Raw genomic sequence first — 24,998 nt, 5'->3', positions numbered from 1 at the left:
TTCATCCTTAGTCTCTTCAGACCATAGCACATTTTCCCACATGCTTTTGGGAGACTTGATGTATCGTTTTGCAAATTTTAGCCGGGCTTGGATGTGTAAGAAAAGGCTTACGTCTTCCAGCCCTACCCCATAGCCCAGACATATGGAGAATACAGGTGAGTGTTGTTACATGTAATACACAACCAGTACTTGCCAGAAATTCCTGCAGCTCCTTCAGTGTGGCTGTAGGTCTGTTGGCAGCCTCCCTGACCACTTTACATCTTGTCTTTTCATCAATTTTGGAGGGGCATCCAGTTATTTGCAATGTCACTGTTGTCCCATATTTTCTCCATTTTTTGATGACCGTCTTCACTGTGTTCCATGGTATATCCAGTGCTGTGGAATTTTTTTGTACCCTTCTCCTGAGTGATACCTTTCAACAATGAGATCCCTTTATTGCTTTGTAAGCTCTCTGTGAACCATGACTTTTGCTGTAGCAGGCAACTGATTAAATGTCAGGAAAATCCTACTAGGACAGCTGAACTTATTTGGGGTTAATCAGAGTCTCCTTAATTGATGGCAGGTGTGTACCCAGAAAGACTGAATGTTGTAATTAACTCATGAGGTGCTTCAACAAAGTATTAGTTTAAGGGTGTGCACACTTATGCAACCAGCGTATTGTACATTTTTTATATTTTTTACCCTAACAGATTTGTTTGTTTTTCAATTGAATTTTACAGGTTGTAGGTCACATTAAAGGTGGGAAATGTTTTGAAATGATTTATTGTGGTCTCTTTTTTATATCACAAAAACCTGGCATTTCAACAGGGGTGTGTAAACTTTTTAAATCCACTGTAGCTCAGCTGTCATTGCCTAGTTGGGCTCTTGCTGCATGCATTACTCATAGCTTCATGTGCTAGGCCTGTACAGGAGAAGTCATTGCAATTAGGAATGTTAAATTTCATGCAGTGTTATTTTCAATGAAGTAGATTTTTGGCCAGTTTCATGACTGAATGTTCATTGTGTGCTGATTTAGTGCACACTTGGATTGTATGATGATGAATTCATTCTTAAACAGAGGTATTTTAGGTGCAGATCTGACATGCATAATTAGAAAACTTTGAAACTGGTGCCCATTTGCATTTACCTGCATAGTTTTGTTTAATTTTCAGAGCAGAGGTTGGAGGGTTAACTGTTTTCTTTATATAAGTTGATGTGAAGACACCCCGCCATTTCTCTGTTTAGTAGTTATTGTGTGACATGTTGCTTTATCCAGTGCACTTTGTAACCAGCCACTTGATGTTTCTTTTCCAGGCTAACATCAAAGACCTTTCTCAGATCTTAAAGAAGATGCCACAGTACCAGAAAGAACTCAGCAAGGTAATTTAGTGAATGGTGTTCTCATAGAGCCAACTTGTACATGCTCATCATGGCACTGCAATACACCAGTGTTTCCTTGACGCAAAATGTATAGAATCTCAACATTTTTCTAGAAACACAAGTCAGACAATTATTAAAATTGACTTCAAGGCCAGGACAGGTGTGAATTTTCATGCACACAATACTGTAATAGAAAACTAGTACTCTGGGTTTGTTCACTTAAAGGCCTATTTCCCCAATGTATTAGTGGGATGTAACCGAACTCCCTCCTCTTCAAAAGATGAGCCAGCTGTACTGTTAAGGTTATTTACGGTTTCCCTCTACATTTTGATTATTGTGCTCTTTCTTTTAATATTTTATCTTTAGCTGTAAACTGTCTAAAATGGAAATGATATAGAAGAATAGAGAGAGTGGGGACTCTCTTGAGATTGACACTGGCATAAAAGAAAAGATCCAGAGTAACATAACAAGGATGGTAAAAAAACAAATGGTGGGTGGTGCAGGGCATTTGAGAATAGGTGCAGCTCACTGTTACTGTACTCACTACAAACTGCAACTGGAAATGGATCATGATTTGAGTGTATAGAATGGTCACTGAGGAATTAAAGAAGTGTATTGTGGATTGCAGGGATCATGACAGACAGCTAAAGTGAACATATGAAAGTATGGATTGACTCTGAGTATAGCAGGTAAATGGAATCAATTTCCAGACCCTGTTATGGAGACTGAAACTGCACTAGCATTTAATAGGTGAAACAGAAAGTGGAGTGGCACATTATTAAAGTCAGTACTCACATAATGGTGTAACAGATGTTTGCTATATTGGCATCATTGCTTGTCTGCTAAACTGTTTCTCATTCATGGCATCACCTTCTGAACCATTTCCAAAATCATCATTATATTAAAAATGTTCGATGGATCTGCCAGCCTCTTAGGTCTTAACAGCTTCCTGTCATTTAATTATAAGTCAACAATTCTTTCAAGTTGCATTTTCACTTAGTACAGCATACATGGAAGCTAGCTTAGTAATCAGGCAGACTTGACAGACTGGTTAGTTTCCTACAGGTTTATATTTACTTAGAGAGTAACTAATAGATGTCTTAAAGGATGCAGTTTTTGGATTAGTTCTATTTATCATTTTTCAGATTACAGGGTTAAAACACCAACACTGGCATTAACACTGGGAGACCAAATGGAATAGAAGTCATGAAGAAATTAAGTGTAAAAAAGTGTAAAGGGATCTAAATTTTCAAGCTTAACCCTGTTCCGTTGAGTTTACTATCTATTAAGTAGTGTCCACTACTTTCAGTGCAAAGTCTTTTTTATCACATGAAAAACAAAATAGGCAACCTCAGTGTGAATTTTTGTGTGTGGATTAACCAATATTGTTATCTGTCTATATATAGTCTTTATCAAGATTTTTGGTGTACTCTCTCATTTTTGACTTTTCTTGCTTTTATGCCATATTTCATGCAAAATTCTTCTACAATGCTGTAAAACATCACTGACATTACATGGTTGTAAACAGTGTTGCACCTTCTTTCCTGTTGCATAACTTAGTTATGTAATTCATACAATGCTGCTTTGTTTTGCTTTTTAAAAAATATTTTATTTTCACATGTCATAACTTAATAGTTGGCGTCTAAAAATTATCCTTTGGACAGCTGGCCTACCCAGTTAACAAATTAAGTAAATAAAAACATTTCAGGTGGTCTAATAGTAACCAGCTAGTAGTTGAAAGCTTTGTCTTAATTACATTCACAGATATTTTGACTTTTGTTATTACTCACTTTATTCAATTATGTACTGGGAACACAGAATATCTGTGACTTAGTGTGATGAGGGCCATGTCCTAGTAGAAATCACCAAAGAATTTACATTGTTTCATTTGTAGTTGTTAACTAGGTTAGAACATTGATCCTTGTGGGCAATTTAAAGGTTTTGTCCAGGAGAAAATGTAATAAAATACAGCTGAAACATTCTAACACAATGCAATGCAACAAAAACAACTGTATAGCAATTGAGTATATGAAAAGATGGAGTGAATGAAATGCCTATAAAACAATGGTATTGAAGAAAAAAATGGAAGCGGCAGAATAATCTGCATAAAGCTGGGGGGGTGGGGAGTAAACATTCAAAATAAGACAATGGTGAGCACACAAGTGCATAAGCATAAAAAGATACAAGGCAAGCTGTAATTGTTGCACTGTAGGAAAATAGAGTTGGTCATGAGGGGGGGGGAAGCAGTGGTTGGGTGGGTATATAAGCGGGTACATGAGGCAGTTGAGAGAGGTTGTAGAAAGGATGAGGGAGGTAGGAAAGGGAGGGTTGTTACTCTGGTGATGCTTTCTGATTGGAAAATTTTGGATTTGATTTGGCTCTTTGGTGAAGAAACTTTAGTTGTGATCTGAATTCAGGATAGTTGGGAGGGGGGTGCAATTTAGCTGGTGGTATGGATTCCCAAATGCATGGCAATAATACGGAGATACTGATCTGAGCAGTGGAGTCTTTTTTTTTTTCTTTGTAGAGTACTTAGAATGCCTTTTTACCCAACAGTTTCCTCTTCTGCTACTTTTAGCATAGTCAGGCTGTAGAATATTGTCTGATAAGTTAGCACAGGAATATAGGTTCATAGGTAGGTACTAGGCTATCTGCCCGAAGGCATTTATAAGCCTAGCCAGAATGTATTGGCTTTCACTGCCTCCTTATATTAGTTCCCTGTGCCTCTGTCCAGCAGAGCCACTGAAGTGATCCCCGGGGTAAACTTTCTGTTTCCCATCTACTCGTCAAGGTTTCTCTTAGAGTGCTAACGAGGAGCTCTGCCTAATGTAGATTTGAATCTTGTTCCAAAGCATGGGAAGTCTCTGGGACAGGAATCTATCCCTCCAGCACGTCCTATTTATTGTTGTGGTGAGGTTTAGATCCCTAGAGCGTGTGGCTCGAGGGGGTAAGGTTTTCTTTAGGTGGAGCATGTCCATCAATTCTGGGTTGGATGTGGCTTTATACGTCAGGCAGAGATCACCTCTGAGCAGGTGGTATGCAACCGAGTGCAGCTGGAGTTTCTTCAGTCAAGCTGCATAGGGCATCTGTTTGAGGCCAGTGATACTCTTGGTGAGGTGCTTCTGTGGTCTTTCCAGCTGTTGCCGGTGTCTTGTAAGGTGCATCCCAAATTGGGCATTGTACTCTATGATGGGTCTGATGAGTAGAGGGGCACAATGACCTCTTTTGATCTGGATGCAAACCCTTTTGTGATTAGGTGGGCCACATAGAAGTATTTTCTAACCACTTTGGCAATGTGATTATCAAAGGAGAGATTACTATCTACTTGGGTCCTCAAATCCCTTATTACGTTTTCCATATTTAGGGGATTACCATCTATGTGGTAGTTTGTGGGTACTTGGTTATTTCCAAAGAGAATAACTATACACTTTTTGGCATTTAGCTTGAGGCCATGATTTTGACACCAGGTATCCGTCTCAGTGAGACCCTTTTGGAGGATGTCTGTCAGCCGGTGAGTTAATTATAGCCCCTAGTTTGCAGTCGTCTGCGAACTTGGTCAGCCATAGTCCTCCTGTGTTTGTCTGTACCTCTGAAAAGTATATGCCGAACAGGATGGGTCCTAGGACTGAGCCCTGGGGAACGCCACTTGTAACCGGTTTAGAGTCAGACCTAGCTCCCGCAACTCTCACCATGTGGGTTCTGTCTGTGAGCCAATTGGCAACCCATCTTGTAACATAGGGGTTTATGTTCAGGCTATTGAGCTTGTCTGTAATACCAGAATGGGGAATGGTGCCGAAGGCCTTTGTGAGGTCTAGGTAGGCTGTGTGTACCACCTTTCCCTCATCTATACCCTTGCTGACTGTCTCAAAGAAGTACACCAGGTTTAGGAGGCATGATCTGTTCATAACAAAGCCGAACTGGGTAGGGTCCAGGGTTTATAGGTTCCCAATGTCTCTGTTAATGAGTTCCATGATGATGCACTCCATAGCCTTGCAAACCAAGGTAGTCAGGCTTATAGGGTGATAGTTCCTGGGGGCTGTTGTGGCTCCACCTTTGTGGAGCGGAGTAACTCTTGCTGTGCACCACTCTATGGGTACATAGCATGTGGAGATTGAGTTTGAACAGTGTGTTTAGGTGAAGGGTTAATTCGTCTTTGAGCTCATGTAGGACACAGCCTAGGACACTTTCCGGTCCCATTGATGCTGTGTTTTTGGCTTTGGAGAGGGCTATTTTAACCTGAGTGTCTGTGATTTCAGGGACTGTACATTCTTCTGGTATGGTTATGGGCCCTTTTGGGGGTGAGAGAGGGTAACGTTTGCACTGAACCTGTCTGCCAGGATGTTGGCAATATCTGTTGGTTCAGTGTATTTTGTGCCATTCTGCACTAACTCTGAGCAGATTTGAGCATTGCCACTTAGATTCTTGACATAGCTAAAGAATGCCTTGTGCTTATCTTTGGAGTCCTTGGCAAGTTTTCTTTCAAAGTTCACCTTGGACGATTTTATGAGGGATCGTAATTTCTTGCTGATACTGATTAGGGTCGTCTTTCCTTCTTGGGATTTTACCCTTTTCTGTACTAGTTTCCTCCTCCTATTGTATAGCTTGTTTATGGCAGGGGTCCACCAGACTGGTTTCCTTTTCTTGGAGGAGTGCGTCTTGGTTGGGATAGCATGATCCATGCATTCTTGTAGGTGCCCGTAGAATGCATTAGTAAAGGATTTTGCAGCTTAGACAGCGTTATCCTTTAGCATGGGGGCTTTGAAACTTTCCACCTCCGTCTTAAGTAACGTAAAGTTTGCTTTTGAAAAGTTTTTCACTGTGGTTTCCTTGTCCAGGGGTGGGGGGTGGAATGTGTATATCCAAAGTGATTTGTTTATGGTCAGATCTAACCAGCGAGGGGTTGGTGATGACCAGGTCCAATATGTTATCACTTCTGGTGGGAATGTTGACCAGTTGTTCCAGGGCATTTGAGTTTATAAATTCTAGGAAATGTTGGGCAAGGGAGTTAGTACTTGAGTAGTTCTCCCAGTTAATGTTTGGGTAGTTGAAATCACCCAATATTAGGGTGTTTGGTAGAACCTTTGTTACCCAGTGTTTCCAGAAATGTGGAATGGGGGTCCTGGGACATGGTGGGTGATCGGTAGCAAGCTACAATTTGAATTGCAGTTTTGCCCGTTGTTAGTTGCATGTGGGAAGCATCTTTCTGTGCCACTAACCTGGAGGTGTAGGTATCCTTGATGAATATGGATACTCCCCCACCATTTGTATTTTGGTCCGGGTTCTGTGGCTGATAGGTATGGTATGAGTTGTAGCCTGGTAGTGCTGGGGTACTCTGTGGAGCCTTAAACCAGGTTCCTGTTACTGCACATATATTGATTTTCTCCATACTGAGGAGTGCCTCGAAAGCGTGCATTTTGAGGTTTAGACTTCTGGCACTGAGTAGTATTACCCTCAGATTTTTGTTACTTCTGCTATTTATGGCGGTGGGTTTGTCTTTTGAGCCTTGCCTAAAAAGGCAGTATGGGAGTGGCAAGAGTCTTGGCCAGTATTCAAAAGCCTAAGGGTGACAGGTGTAAGCAGTCTCTAGCGAAGCAGAGTGGCTTGTCAGGCATGTCATCCCAGGCAGACAGACTCTGGATCCCCTTTGAATGACACCAGAAACTTAGCCAATTGTTGAAATTGGTAATTTTTTCTTTTTACCATGGTATCATTCTTGGTGTGGGAGGATGCTACTCAGGTCAAGGTCATACCTGCCTGGACTATGTGATGAGAGAGCTCTTCCATGTCTCTTTTCATGTAGTCCAGGGAGGTACGTCTCAGGTCATTCACACCAACATGGACAATGACAGAGTCATATTTGTACTTGTTCTGGAGTGACCTGAGTGCTTGTGTTAAGTGGCGGATCCTGGCACCTGACAGGCAGCTAACAGTGACCTTCTCCTTATTCAGCCTAGTGAGTGGGACATCAGTGTGCCTGACTATAGAGTCCACCTATTACTAGTATGTTGGGTATGTTAGTTTGCCTTGAGGGCTGTGATTGTGTTTCACACTGGTTTTGTGAAGTATGTGTTTCATGGTTTGTGTTGGAGGGTGGAGGTTGCTTGGATGTCTCCTTTGGATGGTTCTGTTGCTTTTGCAGATTTTTATTTAGAGCCTCCAAGAATGTTTTCTTGTATTTACGTGTGTTTTTTACCAGTGCTGGTTTAATGGGTCTATGTGAGACTGGTGGTGTGATGGCAGTATTTCCCTTCTCCTCTTGACTGTCTGATCCAGTCTTGGGTTGAGAGAGCTTAGCCTCCAGTTTGGCTGTATAATTGCATCTCTCGCATGTATTAGTGTTTGGTGGTAGGAGGAAAGGGTTGTTTGTGTACATGAGGCAGCTGTTACATTGCCACAAAATGCCCAGATTCACCAGTTGGATTGGAGAGTACACCTGAAACTGCCCTTTGGACATGCCTGGATAGGTACAGTGAACTGTTTTACTGAATGGCTGGTAAGGTCAAATAGAGAACCTTGGCCTTCTGTAGTGCTAGGGTTTATAAGTGCTTGCTATGAGTTTTGAGCAAGTGCCTGGCTGAGAAATGAATGGCTTGAGTGCTTAAGTTGAAAGTTTGTCTAGTTCCAAGGGAAAAATTGCAGAGGAGACTTTGTGGAGCTGGGAATAGTTATACCCTAGCTAAACTGTGCAGCCCAACGCGCAAAACTGGGCAAGTGTGGTTTTTATAGCAGGGAAATGAAAGAGAGAGCAATTAGCCCAAAATGGCCAGTAAACTACTACTTTCTGACCTGAAACCAATCCTCCAGGGACAGATAGGCTGCTCAAAGCTCCCCTCTCTGACAGGTGAACAGAGAAAACTTCCTTCTATCCAAGTAAGGTATGGGCAAACAGAGAGATATGTAACACAGGCCTGAATTCAGCACTAACCTGAAAACTGGACTATACTAGCCTGGAAAGGCGAGAAACAAGTGCATATATATATATTTTTTTCCAGAAAATAAAGCAGATAAAATCAAAAAGACACTTTAAATGCACATAAAAAGATGCTTATTGCTATATATCTCAGTTCAGAGTTGTAGTCAATGCCCCTAATAATAAAGTAGGAAGAAACACAAATACAGTAAAAGCAGATGAATAAAGTGTAATTTTATATATATATATATATATATATATATATATATATATATATATATATATATATATAAAATACAATAAAAAACAAACAATCTGATTTAAACAAGTTACTCAATTAACCAGAGGAAAAAAAACTCAAAACTGAGCCCTGTTCCAGCAGTCTTCAATCAGACCAGTTCTAACTGCACACTCCCGCAACTAGGGTGCAGGGGAACCTTCTCCAAAAAAGATGGCCTGGATCAGTGCTCCTAGAGTCAGCAGGCCTGAATCTGGTCCTATGCTACAGCAACAAGGTGCACCAATTTCAGAAAGAAACAGTTTGAATAAGCAGGCACAATTAGCCTGTGATCAGATATTCCCAGCTCAGAAGGGCAGTATCCAGCCTCTCCTCCCACAAGAGTGCAGACCACAAACTTTCTTAATGTAGAATAATTGGCCTGAAGCCTAAGTGCTTAAACCAGAACTAATACACTTTTAGAATAGCAGACACTGAGCTTTCAGTCAGCAATTCCCAGCTTAGAAGGATGTAAGCTACCTGTCCTTCCACAACAGTGCAGACCACAAATCTTCTTAATGTAAAACAACCGGCATGAAGCCAGAGTGCTTCAACCAAAAGACTTAGAATAACAGTTACATTTTAATCAGGCTGTTACCAAGCAGCAGTAAGTGCATCAGAATAAATAAAACTGAGTACTTTTAAGAAGAGGTAAAAGCAAAATAAAGGAGGAAACACAAATACAGTAAAAGCAGATGATTTTTTTTGTTATTAAAGTGCAAGGAGAGATGAAGGAAGAACCTAAGTGGGTTGGCTGTCTCAAATCTTCTCTCTGTATTATGTAAAGTGAACACTAGACTCATAATATGATCTCACTGTATTCAGTTAAGTGAGCAAATGAGATGGACTCAGGAGGAGTGTTCAAATAGAGACTTACAGGAGGGGCTGGCAATTCCAGAGCCACCAACACTAACACCAAAACAAGAACAGGGACGATGGGTGGGGACAAACAAAAAGAAGAGTAAGTACAGTTATATAGATTACAGAGATATTAAATCAAAATGCAGACAAAAATGAGAATAAACACTTATCTTTTCTCAATATCACAGCTGGCAGTAGGTCAATCTCTCTGCAGCAGCCTGAGCAACAGGTATATCTGATTTAAAACACAGGACAGAAACCAAACAATACAGATGCAGGAATACTTTGGCTGGGTTAAACTAGTTCTGAAAACTTACTGCCACTAAGAAAACAGGCAAGGCCTCCAGACAAAGGATTTCACTACAACTGAGGTCAACACTAAAAGAATATACAGCTATAACACAGTAGAAGAAGAAGAAGTACAGTTGTACAGATTACAGAGATATTAAATTAAAATGCAGACAAAAAATGAGAATAAACACTTCTTTTCTCAATATCACAGCTGGCAGTAGGTCAAGCTCTCTGCAGCAGCCTGAACAGCAGGTATTTCTGCAGTATAAAATTTTATAATTTCTTATTTCTTGACTGAAATCATAGTTGGAGTATACCAAACAGATTTGTTTTTGCCACTGTTGTCTGGCTGAGGTACAAAAGCGTAAAACCTTTCATAAGCTTGTACACTCAGCCCTTGAGCTTATAGGGGTACATAGGGGGATGAATGTTTGGTAAATCATGGAGCTGTCTCACTATCAGTCCAAATGCAGGTCTTGCACCTGTCTGCCTGATCTTTGTGTGGTTGTTTTTACTATAAGCCTTCAGTGAGTCAAATAAGTGCCGCAGTGGAGAACTTTCCTTTCTTGTTTATCCTGTTTATTGGTGAATTTGGTAGATGTCAGCTAGGAAGGGAAAAGTATAAGTTTAGTAGGCAGGTACCCTAGAAAGACCTCGGTTCCCAGTGCCTTTTGTGCTTGGGTGCAGAGCAGAGTTACAAATATTGTTACATCTGCTAGCCATTCGTACCAAAGACTTAGAGCTCGTATTTGTCATAGTTGACAACTTTCCCAGAAACTCCATGACTAAAGTGTTTAGCCCAGTCTAAAATGACAGATCCCTACATAACTGACATGCAATCTGCTCTGAAGAAAAAAACTTACGCATAGGTCCAAAGTTCACTCTGCTCATTCAGATTCAGATGTATCTGCTGAAGTTGCAGAACCTGCATTACGTCTGGCACTTCCTCAGTCACCCTCTGTTGTTAACCCCACTGGTGGCCAGTATGGCATCTAAGGCAGCACTTCTGAAGAGATTATTACTACAACAAAAGGAGAACCAGGGATCCTTGTCTTGGAGGGCCCAGAAGGTATTCCTCAGATTTTAGCTCAGGAAGAGATTACGTAATAATTGCTTGAGGCACATCAGTGTTCAAAGCCTTCACGCTTAGCCCAAGCTGATGTCACCCTTAAGAAGAAGTGGTAGAAGGCTAAGCTTGACCCCCCCCCCCCCCCAAATCTTCTAGGGAGAAGGACCTATTCAAGTCTATTTATAGTTCTGAAGCCACATTCCTTTTAGACTTGTTTGGCAACTCTGCAAAATATTGTTGTGGATGAAGGGGGGGGGCCTTGGATTTGGAAGATCATTTCCTAGCATACGTCTCTCAAATCCACTCATCTGGACAGGTATCTTCAGATGATGATGATGATTCCTTCTCCCCTAATTCCCCAGTGGAAGAGGCATGTTTTGGAAAGTCCATTATAAGCATGATGAAACATTTTGAGTGAGAATCCAAACAAATCCTGGATGTCTAAAAAAGATGCTGCAGCCTTGTTAAAGTGGGTACTTCAGCCCCTTCTCCTGTCCATTTAGTCGTGAAGACATTTCTTGATGCTTTGGCATTTACATACACTGCCCCTGACTGTCAGCGCCCAGCCCCCAAAATGCCGGATGAATTCATCTGGAAATTTATAGAATCTAAGTTTCTTTTCAGGACTCCAGTTGCTGACTTTTCAGCTGCTTCCTTAGCCTCAGGCATGTCATGTAAGCTTTTGCCAAATGCCCTCCCCTTAGACAAAGACAGTGGGGGCTATGAACAGGTTGCTGAAAAGGTCTACTCTGAATCTACCCTGACCTTAAAGAGTATTAATTATCAGACCTAATGACCATGCACCTTTTGTCTAGGCTGTTACTGAGAGGGTAGGGTCAGACTGTAAGCGACATGGCAAGTCCATTGGTGGCTGAAGCCTCTCTGGTAGCTAGGCCTGACTTAAAATGCAGATCTGTTGCTGTTGAGGCCTTCTCTAGAGCAGCTGCTACTGGCTCCGTTATTAGGAGATACACACAGTTGCACTGGCAGCCTCTCCCAGAAGATTTCAAGGCAAAACTCCTAGATTCCCCTCTTGATAGGAATCTTTTGTTTGGATTTCAGGCAGCTAGTTTATTCAAGACTTTGCAAGAGCAGAACAAAACTATGCAGGACTGCAGACAAATTGTACTTAACGTCTGTGCCTAGATACCAGAGAAATTGCCCTGCCAACTCCACTTCTTTTTCATAGGCTTTCTATGAAACACAAGAAGGCACTCAGAAAGAGGTTTCAGGACAAACCTTAAAGGGACTCCTGATCCGGGGGCCTTCCTTCACAGATAAGTCAGTGTGACCACCCCCCCATCCCACTCTTCCCCTTTCTGATAGGCTCACTTTCTGTACTACAAATTGGAAAATGATCACAACAGACAAGATGAATGAGGATACAGAATGTCTTGGAAAGAACTCACTGCACACACAGACCCAAACAGTTGCACCTTCTTTCACCCATCCTACAGGACTTACTTAACCAATACACAATAGAGCCAGTTTCTTCTCAATTTGAAGGAAAAATATTTTACTCCAGGCTGTTCTTGGCTACCAGAAAAAGGACAGTGGAGACTCATACTGGACCTTTCTACAGCTCAACACCTTCCTCAAAGTTTCCACTTTCAAAATGCTGTCTCTTCACACCCTTTTTCCCTTTCTCTTTCCACAGGCCTTCATAGTATCTTTGGACCCGAAGATACATACCTTCACATTCCCATACATCTGTCTTGTAGGAAATTTCTGAAGTTCTCTACTGGCTTATCATATTTTCAGTTTTCTGCTGTACCCTTTAGGCTTTCTACTGCCCCCAGAATTTTTACAAAGTGGCTAGCTCTGGTATTAGCCTTTTGTAGGACTCTGGGAACACAAATATTCCCGTACCAAGATGATTTGTTAATCCAACCTTTGTCTCCTCAGATTCTGTCACTGCACCTAAAGTTCACGCTGTTCCTCCATCCCTGACTTGGGTTCCATATCATCTTCAAAAAGTCTTCCCTGTAGACACTCAACCTAGTTTTCTTGAGTTGCAAATTAATCACAAAAAAGCATGCAGGCCTTCATGCCCCGAAGAAGGTGCAGAGTCTCAAAACTTGCTTCCAGTCCCTCATACCTCTCAAAGTGTGCTCAACAAGAGAAGTTCTCAGAGCACAAGGTTAAGTGGCAGCAAACATCCCAATGCTGCCACCAATAACCAGGCTGCATATGAGGAAAATATAGTAGTACTTGAAAATTGCATGGTCTCAACACCCCCCCCCCCCCAGACAGACAGATCCCTTGTATACCATGTCTAAAGAGGAATATCCTTTGGGGGGGTCACAGGTGAAGCTCAACCCAGGCATGCCCTTCAAGATGCAGGCTCATAGTCAAGACCTGCACACAGATGCCTCCAGCAAGGCTTGGGGGCATAGACATGGACTCACAATGTCCAAGGTTGCTGGCAACACAATCCCAAGAAAGAACACAGCCTGAAGGTGAGCTCTCATTCAGGGTCTGTAAGTCTTCTCCTTTCTCTGGAAACCAGGACCTCTAAAAGTATTCACAGACAGCATAACTCTTGTGGTACGTGAACAAGCAAGAACTGGCAACATGCTACCAACTGTGCAGATTGGCTCAGATTGCTTGTGGTCTAGACATCATGGCAAGTATGTCCCTTCAGACAGTATTTATCCCCTCCCAGGACAATGTCCAGGCAGACTGTTTCAGTAGGTCGATGAGAGACCTTGTGAATGGATACTCAACTAACAGGTGTTCCTAGAATAGTGGTGAACATAATCAATAAGTGGGGTACACCACATGTAAGATTTATTTGCCTTGGAGAACAGCAAGCAGCTATCTCTGTTTTGCATAAGGACTCCTTGCCCCAGGCTTGGAGGACAGATGTCTTGTCCTTTCCAGAGGACATTAATGTTTCTGTATGCATTCCCTCCACTGCCTTAGCTCCTACAAGTTTTACTCAAAATCCAAAAAGAAAGTCCAAGATTTTGATGGCGACTCCCTTTTGGCCAAGACAGCATTGGTCCCCCTTTCTCTATCTGTTAGCCAGGGCAATCATCACAAGCTACTGCACAAAGTGGACCTGATCACACAGCAGTAGGGCTCATTGCTAACCCCATCTTATCACTCTCAACCAAATCCTATGAGTGATAGGATTCTGATCCCTTCCAGTCACCAGTTTTCTGATGATGTGCTTCAGCTTCTCCAGGAGGCAAGGAGCCACACTACCTGAAAAAACCCTTCATAGTCATAGGGAAGAGATTTTCAATCTCATGTCAAGCAAAAATGTGGTCCCAGAAATCGTAGTTCCCTCTTGTTTTATCTTTGTGTGAGCTCATGAAAGGTGGTTTGGCATATTCGTGTATTATTTTATTTATTTGTTTTGTAGACATTTGATTACCAGGAAATTCTGACTGGGTATGAGCCCACCTTCAGCAGAAGCCTGGGGAGCAAAGCTCCGAAAAACAGTACAAAGCATTTTAAGAACAATAATTTTACAGTCTATAAAAATAATACAAAAAATAAATACATATCAAGTATTACACCAAATTAGACACAATGTGAAAACATTGGTTAAAAATAGATACAAGTTTGTATGACAATTTAATGTAGAAATTTTAGATAATTTATAAAGAAATTAAAAGTAAGTTAGTATAATACAAACCAACAGTAGTTTCATTAAGAGGTGCGAGAAAAACAGGCTTATAGTATATTTAGAGAGAAAAACAAGGGAGAGAAACTGACAGTGGTAAGGAAGTGAGTGAAGAAGGCAGAATAAGGAGATGTAAATTATGAACAGGCATGTTTCACATTTAGGGATATAGTTTATCCTGGTGTTGAGCAAGAACAGGACTAGCTTTTGGCTAGGAAGTCTTTCAGAATGGTTTTGAGGGATGAGAGGGAGTGTATTGACCTGATGGATTGTGACAGATTTCCAGGCCTTGGCAACTTGGTACAAGTCTATACAATGCCTAGCAGATTTCATACATTTGTGGACAGACAGGAGTTTTTGGTCACAGGATTGTAATGACTGATTAGAAACATAGTTGTGTAGAATGCTGTTTAGAGCTAGACAAGCAGATGGATGCTGGATAATTTTGTAGGTGGTAAGCTAGGTTTACCTTTACAACAGCGAAACACACTGGTGCGATTGCTCATATGAGCGAATCGCAACCACGAAAATCAAAACAGCGATAGTTTTCAGTGTTCGAAAATCAGCAAATCAAAAAGCAGATGCTCTGATTTTCGAACATAAATGTCGAATACAAAATGTAATGAAGTGTAAAGCAGAGGGGCAAGCCCCCCTTTGCACCCCCCCACTTTAATATACTAACTCCGAGATCGCACTACAGTGGGGAAAGGGACCATTTTCCAATCCCCGGTATAGTGCAGTCCACCCCAAAATGCAGAATCTGCAATGAGCGAATGTCACTGTGCATTTGCTCGTTGCACATTCGAACCTTTTTGCGTATGACGTTTGCAAACTTTGCAGACGTCCTTTCACATCTGCTGTTTGCCCGTGTGCAAAATGCACACATGAAGGTAAACCAGTAAGCTATGTATATCTTAGCTGATGGGGTAGTTCTTAACCAAATTAGGCTTTTTAGTGCTATACAGTGTTGGATTCTGTAAGGGTATTGGCTGGAAATTAAGCAACTTTGTTATAGCATTGTTAAAGTTTTGATTTTTGTGATGCCTGAAGGTTAGTGAGGATGGGAACACCATAAAGAAGAGTGGGGATGAGATGAGTAGTGGCAAGTCTAGCTTTAGTCTCGTTGAGAAAGTTTTTGGCTCTATAAAGCATCCCTAGATTTGATTATTTTTTCTTATGCAGTTTTGTATATGAAGGTCGAATTTATATTATCATCCCTAATAATTTGCTATGAGAAGTGACTTAAATGGTTGAGTTATCAAGAGAGAGGTCTTCATTTTTTTTTCCATGGGAGATAGATTTGGGGTAAAAAGTTTTTTTTTTTTTTTTTTTTTTTTTTTCAGGGTTGAGCATGAGTTGTGAGTTGCAAAGCCGTTTCAGTTTACTAAGTAATTTGTTTGAGGTGTGCCGCATTGTCATATGTGCAAATGAGTGTGGAGTCGTATCTACATACTGTATTAGGGAGACCTGTTGTGTGGAGGGTGTTGAGAATGTTGAAGGGGGGAACCAAAGAGAGAGCCTTGTGGTACACAGGTGGTGATTTGCAGGTATGGAGAGAGAGGGCAGAGTGCCATTTTACTGATTGATACCCATTGAATGGATAGCTTTTGAACCATATAAGGGTGGGTTGTGAAAGACCTAAGGAGGACATTTGAAGTTGATGTTTGCTGTGACAAACTGTGCTAAAAGCTTTAGACAAGTCTAGAAATAAGGAGTAGACTAGTTTGCCATTATCTGTAGCTTTATTGACGGCATCTATGTATGTTAAAAGTGCAGTGTTAGTGCTATGGGGAAGGACAACGCCATGTTGTGTGGAGAATAGGATTTCTTCCTGCAGGAGATAATTTAGCAGTTGTTTTTTTAATACATTTTTCAAGCATTTTGGAGAGGGCAGATAAGATTGCTGTAGGTCTAAAGGTGTGTCTGTTGAATTTCCTCCTTTGTGCAGAGGGCTGATGACTTTTTCCAGAGAGGGTGAATGTGAGATTCCTGGATTGTGAGAGGGCAGGCAATGCTGTCGGCTGCTATTTTAAGGTGTTTCCTTGGAAGGCCATCAGTTGAAGTAGAGCATGGTTTGAGTAGTTTCACACAGAATGTGGGCACAGGTTTGAAGGTCAAAGTGGATGCGGTGATTTGTGGCTGCTGGGCAGGGTTAGCATTAGATGTTGGGGGAATCCTTGGTTAAAGATGCTTTACTGTCTATGAAAGTAAGAGTCAAACTGTATTGCAGTTTTAAATGATGAGACCTTGGAAGAGGTGTGAAAGTTAAATTTATGTCCGGGGTGCCATATTTCTTTAATAGCTGTCCAGAATTTTTTTAATGTTATGTTTACTATTATTCTGAAAGGTATTGTAGTATAGTTGTCTTCATTAATTTGCTCTTTAGTGTGATTGCAAAGCATCCTTATATTTTCAAGATATTGTGGTGTTTTATATTCGAGCCCATCTTTCAGCTATTTCAGGCCATCTTCCTCTCAATCCTCCAGTTGTGTCCAGGCTTGAGGTAAAGCAGTTTTTAAAATGAGTTCTGCTCTTAAATCCTCCAAGAAAACCTGTCTCTATTCCTTGGGATCTCAGCTGTGTGCTGGAGAAGCTCACTCTGCCTTTGAACCAGGAATTTCTTCCATTCTCAAGTTCTGTACCTGAAAAAAAAAGTTTTGTTGGTAGCTCTCACATTTGCTAGATGGGTTTCAGTGCTCCAGGCAGTCATGGCTCCGCCACCCCTCCTGATGATTTTCCAGGATGGCAGTATGTCTCTGAGGGTCAATACTTCTTTCACGTCTAAAGTGGTAAATTAGATGTCCCTTAATAAGGCCATAAGTCTGCCTTCTTTCTTTTCCATTCTGCAGAACACAGGAGAGAGAATTATACACTCTTATGGCATAAAAATAACTTCATGCAACACAGCTGAGCAAAGTAAACAATCTCCTTTATTATAAAGAACACATCTATGTGGGAGACTAAGCAACCAAGGTCTTATCTCCCTGAACACAAGAAACGTCATCTTTTTTTATATTGTAAATGCTTCTCTGCCGAATATTTTGTATCTGTTAAGTTTTAATCGGTCAGTGGCTATAGTTTAATACCTTTGTATTCTGCTTACTAAGAATCTGCAGACCCCTTACCTGTGCTTTCTTTATTAGACACAAGTTCCAATCCTCCATGCTGGCAATATTTGTCCGGGCAGTGAAAGAAAACTAAAGATAGGCCTAAGCTGTCGGGATCCATCTTGAAACAATATAAATTCCCAAAAGAGAAAATATTGTGTACACTGAACATTTTTCCCTTTTCACACTTCTCCCTTCACAATTCCCCATTTGATGCTGTGAAGCATCATTTAAGTCGGGTATTTCCTGACGATTGGACAATAATTTTTCAAACAAGTGGACACTTTGGCATGCAGTCATGCATTCATCACATGCTTTTATTTTCTGTTTTTGACATGCATGATGCTTATACAGATGCTTGGCAAAGATATTTTTTTGAACAATAAACACATGCCTATGCATGTATGCTTTGTAATGTAATACATTTTTTACACTCAAGAAGTTTTGTGGTCAACATTTTGCACATAAAATAATACCTAAAAGGATGATTGCAATAAGCATGAAAAATTTCAAAATATTTCCTCCCCATGCAGAAAACAGGTTATTCAACCTTTCCCAGTGAGAGTTGTCAGCTTCTTTTGCATGAAACAGTTCCACAACCTTTTGTATAAATTCTAGATAACTGAGAATAGCATGTTCATCATCAGGAATAAATGAACAGCACTCTCTTTTGATGAATACACACATACTAGCCTTAGAAGCTTCAGTGAAATCAAGTGCAATTCTATTCTGTGGCAACACAGTATACATGGTAGTCATTTCAGTTGTAATCGTATTGATTCAAACGTGGTATTGCTTAATATTACTAATAGTTTAGACAGTTTTTTCAAGTCCAAAATTGACTTTACTGTCTCACAGTCAGGCAGACTCTCCTCTCCTGAAATAAAACCATCACTCAGATCAACATGTGGCAGTCATTTAAATGCAGTTTTTTCTATATTGCAGTGGTAAACCCAAGAATTGGCTGTCTTCCTGATTGGTTTTTAGTGTCCTTTGCCTCCATCTTTTGGCAAGTGTGACAAAAGGAAATACTGCCAGCCCATCTTTCTGGAATTTTGTAAATAATTCTGTGCATTTGTGAATATTGATATGATTTATACAGAAGTGTATGTAAAGTACTGAGCTTAAAGGATGTAACCATAGCATGCCCTGCTGGAAGAGAACAGAAATGTATATAAACTATTGTAATTGTGTACATGGGATTACTATCAAAAGCTTGAAACTCACAACCGCAAACGTTGATTTTCAACAATTTGATTGTAAAACCATACATGCATATGTTTTAACAGTAGGAACTAGAACATAGAGGGTTGACTTGCAAAACTTCAAGAAAATAGTTGAAATTAAATTGTTTTTTTTTATAATTGCTGGACCATAAACAAAAGATATTTTCTCTCTGTTTCAGTGCAACAGAAAACACAATGTCTAGAACTAGAAGACGTTCTTAGTGTTTCACTGTTGCAGTCATTACATTTGCGTAATCTGCTGGCAGGTTGCCCTCAGTCTGCCTGATTAACAAAGTCTTGGGTCCTGCGTTGGTTGCTGTCCCTTCTTCCATGACGTCAGGTCGTCGGGTATAAAACATCTAGCCGATGCCATTACATCAGTCTTTCTTGCCACGCCGTGCCCGAAGCAGTTCACAAGTGCCGGTTGGCCGACTCCTGAAATTTTAGTTTTCGAGTTTCAGAACCAGTGTCTTCAACTAAAAGCTAAGTTCCCCATTGGGAAAACTTTTTCTTGCTCCTTACCGATGTCAGTAAAAGTTAATAATTGCGTTACTTGTGGGAAGCAAATACCTCATAAGGATTTTCATTTGTACTGTATTCCTTGCCTAGGTCCTGCCCACAACATGCCTTGCTGTCAGTTTGTCCTAAATTTAATCAACGCACGATTAAATGTCGGTATATTTTTGCTTCTAAATATTTTGGCTCAAGATTTAACTAAAAAGACATGTCATTGGTTAGCAATCCAACTACCGGAGTATCTAAAAAACCCAAAGAAAAAGACAGAGACAGACCGTCGAGGTCCAAAACCGACGACTGCGCTTCTCCTAAGCCAGTCGCCAGTACTCAGTGAGGTGCTTTTGCAGCCCCTGATACCCGCTACATTTGATTCGCAGGCCTCTACTGAGACCCATTTGGAGTCCGGTATGCCGTGAGATGCTTTAAGTATTGAACCCGCAGATGTCTCTACCTTAGATGGGTCCGGAGCCGCTTTGCAGGCACCAGCTTCTGAGGGTGTTCTCAGGCCTAAAGATTTGTATATTAAACTGATGCCATCTTCAAAACTAAGGTCAAAATCTACTTCTGTGTCTAAAAAAATGACTCTTGGGCCATGTGTACAGGCCCCAATGCCTAAAAAACAAATGATCAAGATGGCTGAAGATTTAATTACCTTGATCAGGGGTAGCCATCCCCCTCCTGCTAAGAGGCCTAGGCAAGGCAGTGACTATGAATCTTCAGATCAGGTTTCTATTCTGATTCTTCTTCTGAACAGAATTTATCTATACCTACTTATGAGGACTGATGCAGAAGATTCTGTCCCTTCTTCTTCTCCCCCTGAGGATTTCTCTTTTGGAGAAACTTTACATACCTTAAGGAAACACACCCACTGGGAAAGTCAGGATTTCTCTGAATCTAAAAAGAAACTTAGGGTTTTCTTCTTCTTCCTCGGCATAGGCTTTTGGCTATACCTCCTGTTCTAGACATTGTTGATGTTTTTTCAGAATCCAGTATAACTCCTGATTCTCTGCCTCTGGCTCCTAGTAAGCCAGACAGATACTACAGGGTTCCTGACTCACACAAATTCCTTTTCAAAAACCCTACTGCTGATCCTGAAACAATTTCTCAGGGTCCCAAGGGCATTAAGGCCTGTACTGCTAAAAATCCTACCCCTTCTGATAGAGATTTCAGGGCACTGGATAGATGGGTAAGAAGATTTACACGTCTGCAACCTTGGCAATCAGGGCTTTAAACTGTCAATTTCATTTGCTTAAATATCAACAGCATGTCATGGGTCTACTTAAACAGAAAATTATGTTGATCTCCGACTGTATGAAAAAGAGAGTTGCAGGATTTATTACATTCAGTTGATCAAGTTGAAAAACATACTTTGCAATGTGGTTTTGATTCTTTGCAGGCCTCTTGCAGGGCTGCTGTAACTGGATCTGTGATAAGAAGGCATGCTTGGCTCAAAGAGCAAAATCTGCCTGACCATGTTAAAGCAAAATTGTTGGATGCTCCTTTACAACAGGACAGTCTCTTTGGTAATAAGGCTGAAGAAGTTTAAAAAAAAAATGGAAGATAAAGCTAAATCTATGCAAACTGTGAAAGATTTCTTACAAGTGCAGCCACCAAGATTTAGCAGGCACTGGCCTACTAAGAACTGGTCCTTTCAGTTCCCTCAAGAGCCACTCAAGTCAAATCCAGACATTCCAAAGGCTCCAGGTTTCAGTCACAAGGAACTTTTAGAACAAAACAATGGGGTGCCTCCACCTCCAAACCTGGAAGAAACAAGGCACCTCCCTATGGTAAACAGTCTCAATGACTTTCCTCTACAATCACCAAGCACTTAACTTTTGGCCGCCCCTTTGGGGGGAAAACTGGCACTTCATGCAGGAGACTGGCAACTGATTACCCAGGACAAATGGGTTTTAAATATAGTATACCAGGGATACAGATTTCATTTCCACGCATTGCCAATCCCAAACAGATGGCCAGATCTGCCTCTAAATCAGTGGACAGAGGCCCAGAAACAAGTTCTGTCCTTCATGAATATGGGGGCTATTCAACCAGTACCAGAAGAGGAAAAGGGACAAGGTTTTTATTCAAGACTTTTCCTGGTACCCAGAAAAGACGAATCATGGTGTCCAATTCTGGACTTATCCATTCTAAATACATTTCTGGACATTCCAAAATTCAAGATGCTGGCTCTTCAACAGTTACTACCTATGCTAAGCAAAGATGCCTGGTTGGTAACTCTAGACTTAAAAGAGGTTTACCTGCATATCCCAATCAAGGAATCTTGCAGAAGATACCTCTGCTTCAAAGCAGGCTACTTGCATTGCCAGATGTTCATCTTGTTTCACTGTTGCAGTCATTACACTTGGGTTATCCTTCTGGCAGGCTACCCGCAGTTGGCCTGAATTCCAAAGTCTTGGTCCAGCGTCGGTTGCTGTCGCCTCTTCCCTGACATCAGTGCACCAGGGGTATAAAAGATGCAGCCGACGCCATTTTCTCCAGTCTGTCTTGCCGTGCGGTGCCCGAAGCAAAAGCAGTTCACAAGTGCTGGTCGGCCAACTCCTGAGATTTTCGAAATTGAATTTCAGATCCGAAGTCTTCTATAAAGCTAAGTACCCCGTTGGGGAAACTTTTTTTCTTGCTCCAGACCGATATCAAAAAAAAGGTAACAATTGTATTTCTTGTGGGAAGCAAATACCTCATAAGGATTTTCATTTTTGTTGTATTCCTTGTCTAGGCCCTGACCACGACGTTGCTAGTTGTCAGTTTTGTGCTAGATTTAGCCAACGCACTATTAAGCGTCAGTAAAATTTTGCTTTTCATTACTTTGGCCGAAGGTTTAACTACATAATGCCGTCAGAACAGCCGACGACCGGAGTTCATAAAAAGCGCAAGGAAAAAGAAAAGGACAGGCAACCGAGGTCCAAAGCCGGCGATGAAGCCTCTTCTAGGCCAGTCGCCGGTTTGCCGGTTACCAGTGAGGCGCTTTTGCGGCCCCTGACACCTGCTACCTCAGAGCCACAGGCCACCTCAGACTCCCACGTGGAGACAATTAGGCCTCTGGATACTCAAGGTATTGGGCCTTCGGAAACTAATCCCTCAGATGGGTCCGGAGCAGTTGAGCAGGCATCGGCTTCTGAGGGTGTTTTCAGACCTACACAGCTTTATATCAAGCCAACTTCAGCATCAAAGACAAAAACTAAAACAGTTTTAAAGACAAAGAAACAAGTACAGCACTCTCCAGGACAGACTTCCATGCCTAAGAAACAGATGCTCAAAATGGCCGAAGACCTAATTACTTTGATTAGGGGTTCCCATCCCCCTCCTGATAAGAGGCCTAGGCAAGACACTGAATATGATTACTCTGATGAGGTTTTCATTTCGTCTGACTCCTCTTCAGAACAGGGATACTCTATTCCTCCCTATGAGGATTCTGATGCTGAGGAATCTGTTCCTTCAGCTTCTCCTCCTGAGGATTATGCATTTGGGGAAACCTTGCATACCATGAGGGAGCATTTCCACTGGGAGAGCCAAGATTATTCTGATTCTAAGAAAAGGCTCAGAGACTTTCTTTTACTACCTCAGCATAGACCTCTTGCTATTCCTCCTGTTCTACACATTGTAGATTATGTATTTTCAGAGTCCGGCCTGTCTCCTGACTCTCTACCTCCTGCACCTGTTAAGCCAGACAAATACTACAGGGTTCCAGATTCTCATAAATTTCTATATAAAAACCCTGCAGCTGACCCAGAAACTATTTCACAGGGTCCCAAAGGGGTCAAGGCTGCTACTGCAAAAAACCCTGTCCCCTCAGATAGAGATTCTAAGGCACTGGACAGATGGGGGAAAAAAGTTTACACTTCTGCTACCTTGGCTGTAAGGGCTTTAAATTGTCAATTTCATATGCTTAAATATCAGCAATATTTAATGTCTCAGTTAAAACAGAAAATGTTGACAAATTGTGAATGTGCTGAGAACAAGGAATTGCAGGATTTATTGCATGCAGCTCAACAAGTGGGAAAACATACTTTGCAATGCTGTTATGATTCACTGGAGGCCTCTTGCAGGGCCGCTGTAACAGGCTCTGTCATTAGAAGGCATGCCTGGTTAAAGGAACAGACTCTGCCTGATCATGCTAAAGCAAAATTATTGGATGCTCCATTACAGCCTGATGCTTTGTTTGGTGTTAAGGCAGAAGAGGTGTTAAAGAAAATGGAGGATAAAGCTAAATCTATGCAGACAGTGAAGGATTTCTTACAGGTGCAGCCACCCAGATTTAGCAGGAACTGGCCTTCTAAAAATTGGTCCATTCCCATGTCAGACAGGCCACAAAGAGGCAGATACAGACGCCCTAGAGGCAGACAACAGCCCCAGGGCTCATACAGGCCAAACAGTGGGGTACTTCTACCTCCAAAAGTGGAGAAGACAAAACAGAGCCATATAGAAAACAGTCCCAATGACTTCCCTCTGCCAATGCCAAGCATTTATCTTTTGGCAGCACCCTTGGGGGGGGAAGCTAGCACTTTTTTCACAAAATTGGCACATGATTACCCAGGACAAATGGGTCTTAAATATAGTCTCTCAGGGCTACAGGTTCCACTTTCACACCCTTTCAAAGGCAAAAGGTATTCCAGACCTGCCACACAATCAATGGGCAGAGGCACAAAACCAAGTTTCATCTCTCATGGACATGAGGGCTATTCAGCCAGTGCCACGACAAGAGCAGGGACAAGGATTTTACTCAAGACTTTTCTTAGTACCAAGAAAGGACAAAGCATGAAGACCGATTCTGGACCTGTCTGTTCTAAATACTTTTCTGGACGTTCAAAATTCAAAATGTTGACTCTGCAGCAGCTTCTGCCCATGCTGGGCAAAAAGGCTTGGCTTGTAACTTTGGACCTCAAAGAGGCATACCTGCATGTCCCAATCAGACAATCTTGCAGAAGATACCTCAGATTCATAGCTGGCTCAATACACTACCAATTCTCTGCACTGCCCTTTGGCTTATCTACTACGCCCAGGGTCTTCACAAAATGCCTGGCACCAGTAATTGCATTTTGCAGACAAAGAGGAATTCAGATATATCCCTACTTGGATGACTGCCTTATTCAAGCAGAGGCCAAACACATTCTACTAAAGCATCTGGCATTTGTAAAAAGATTACTAATTTGCCTAGGGTACAGAGTAAACAAAAATAAATCAAAACTAGTACCCTCTCAGGAGATAATATTCCTGGATGTCTTATCTCACGCCAGACAAACAAAGGCAACGGACTTCTTACTTTGAAAACATGGCAACAAAGACAGTTATCTGCAAGAAAAATTCTGCAGGCTGTGGGCTACATGGCCTCCTGCTAATTCCATATGAAGACTGCATATGAGGAAACTACAATGGTACCTAAAAAGTGTTTGGACTTAACATTGCCACAGCCTGGAATCATTAATTTCACTCATTCCCTGCCTGCAACAGGAGTTTCGATGGTGGGCACAGGCCTGTCACCACAACAAGGGACAGCCATTCACTCTACCCACAGCCAGGCAAACACTAACAACAGATGCATCAGATTATGCCTGGGGGGCCCACATGGCAGGAAAATGTATTCAGGGCACATGGCCCCCAGGCTAAAGGCATCTACACATCAATCAAAAAGATATACTAGCTGTACAAAATGCCCTGACAGCCTTCAAGGACCTACTTCATCCAGGACAGCTGCTGATAAAGACGGACAACACCACAGTCATGTGGTACATA

General features: G+C 41.6%; 1 protein-coding gene across 1 annotated transcript in view; it reads left to right on the top strand.

The window, feature by feature from the left end:
• LOC122810712 (syntaxin-binding protein 2-like) overlaps positions 1-24,998 on the top strand; it is a 1,751,886-nt gene that overhangs the window by 1,099,483 nt on the left and 627,405 nt on the right. Inside the window, exon 13 of the mRNA XM_044082277.1 lies at positions 1,294-1,359. Coding sequence (XP_043938212.1) covers positions 1,294-1,359 — 66 coding nt within the window. The remainder of the gene's footprint in view (positions 1-1,293; positions 1,360-24,998) is intronic.

The sequence above is a fragment of the Protopterus annectens genome, chromosome 9.part0 (assembly GCF_019279795.1).
Source record: "Protopterus annectens isolate FY-2018-M chromosome 9.part0, PAN1.0, whole genome shotgun sequence".
In the NCBI taxonomy this organism is placed as follows: Eukaryota; Metazoa; Chordata; order Ceratodontiformes; family Protopteridae; genus Protopterus; species Protopterus annectens.
The sequence above is the reverse complement of the archived record's forward strand: the minus strand, read 5'-3'. Positions and strand labels throughout refer to the sequence as shown.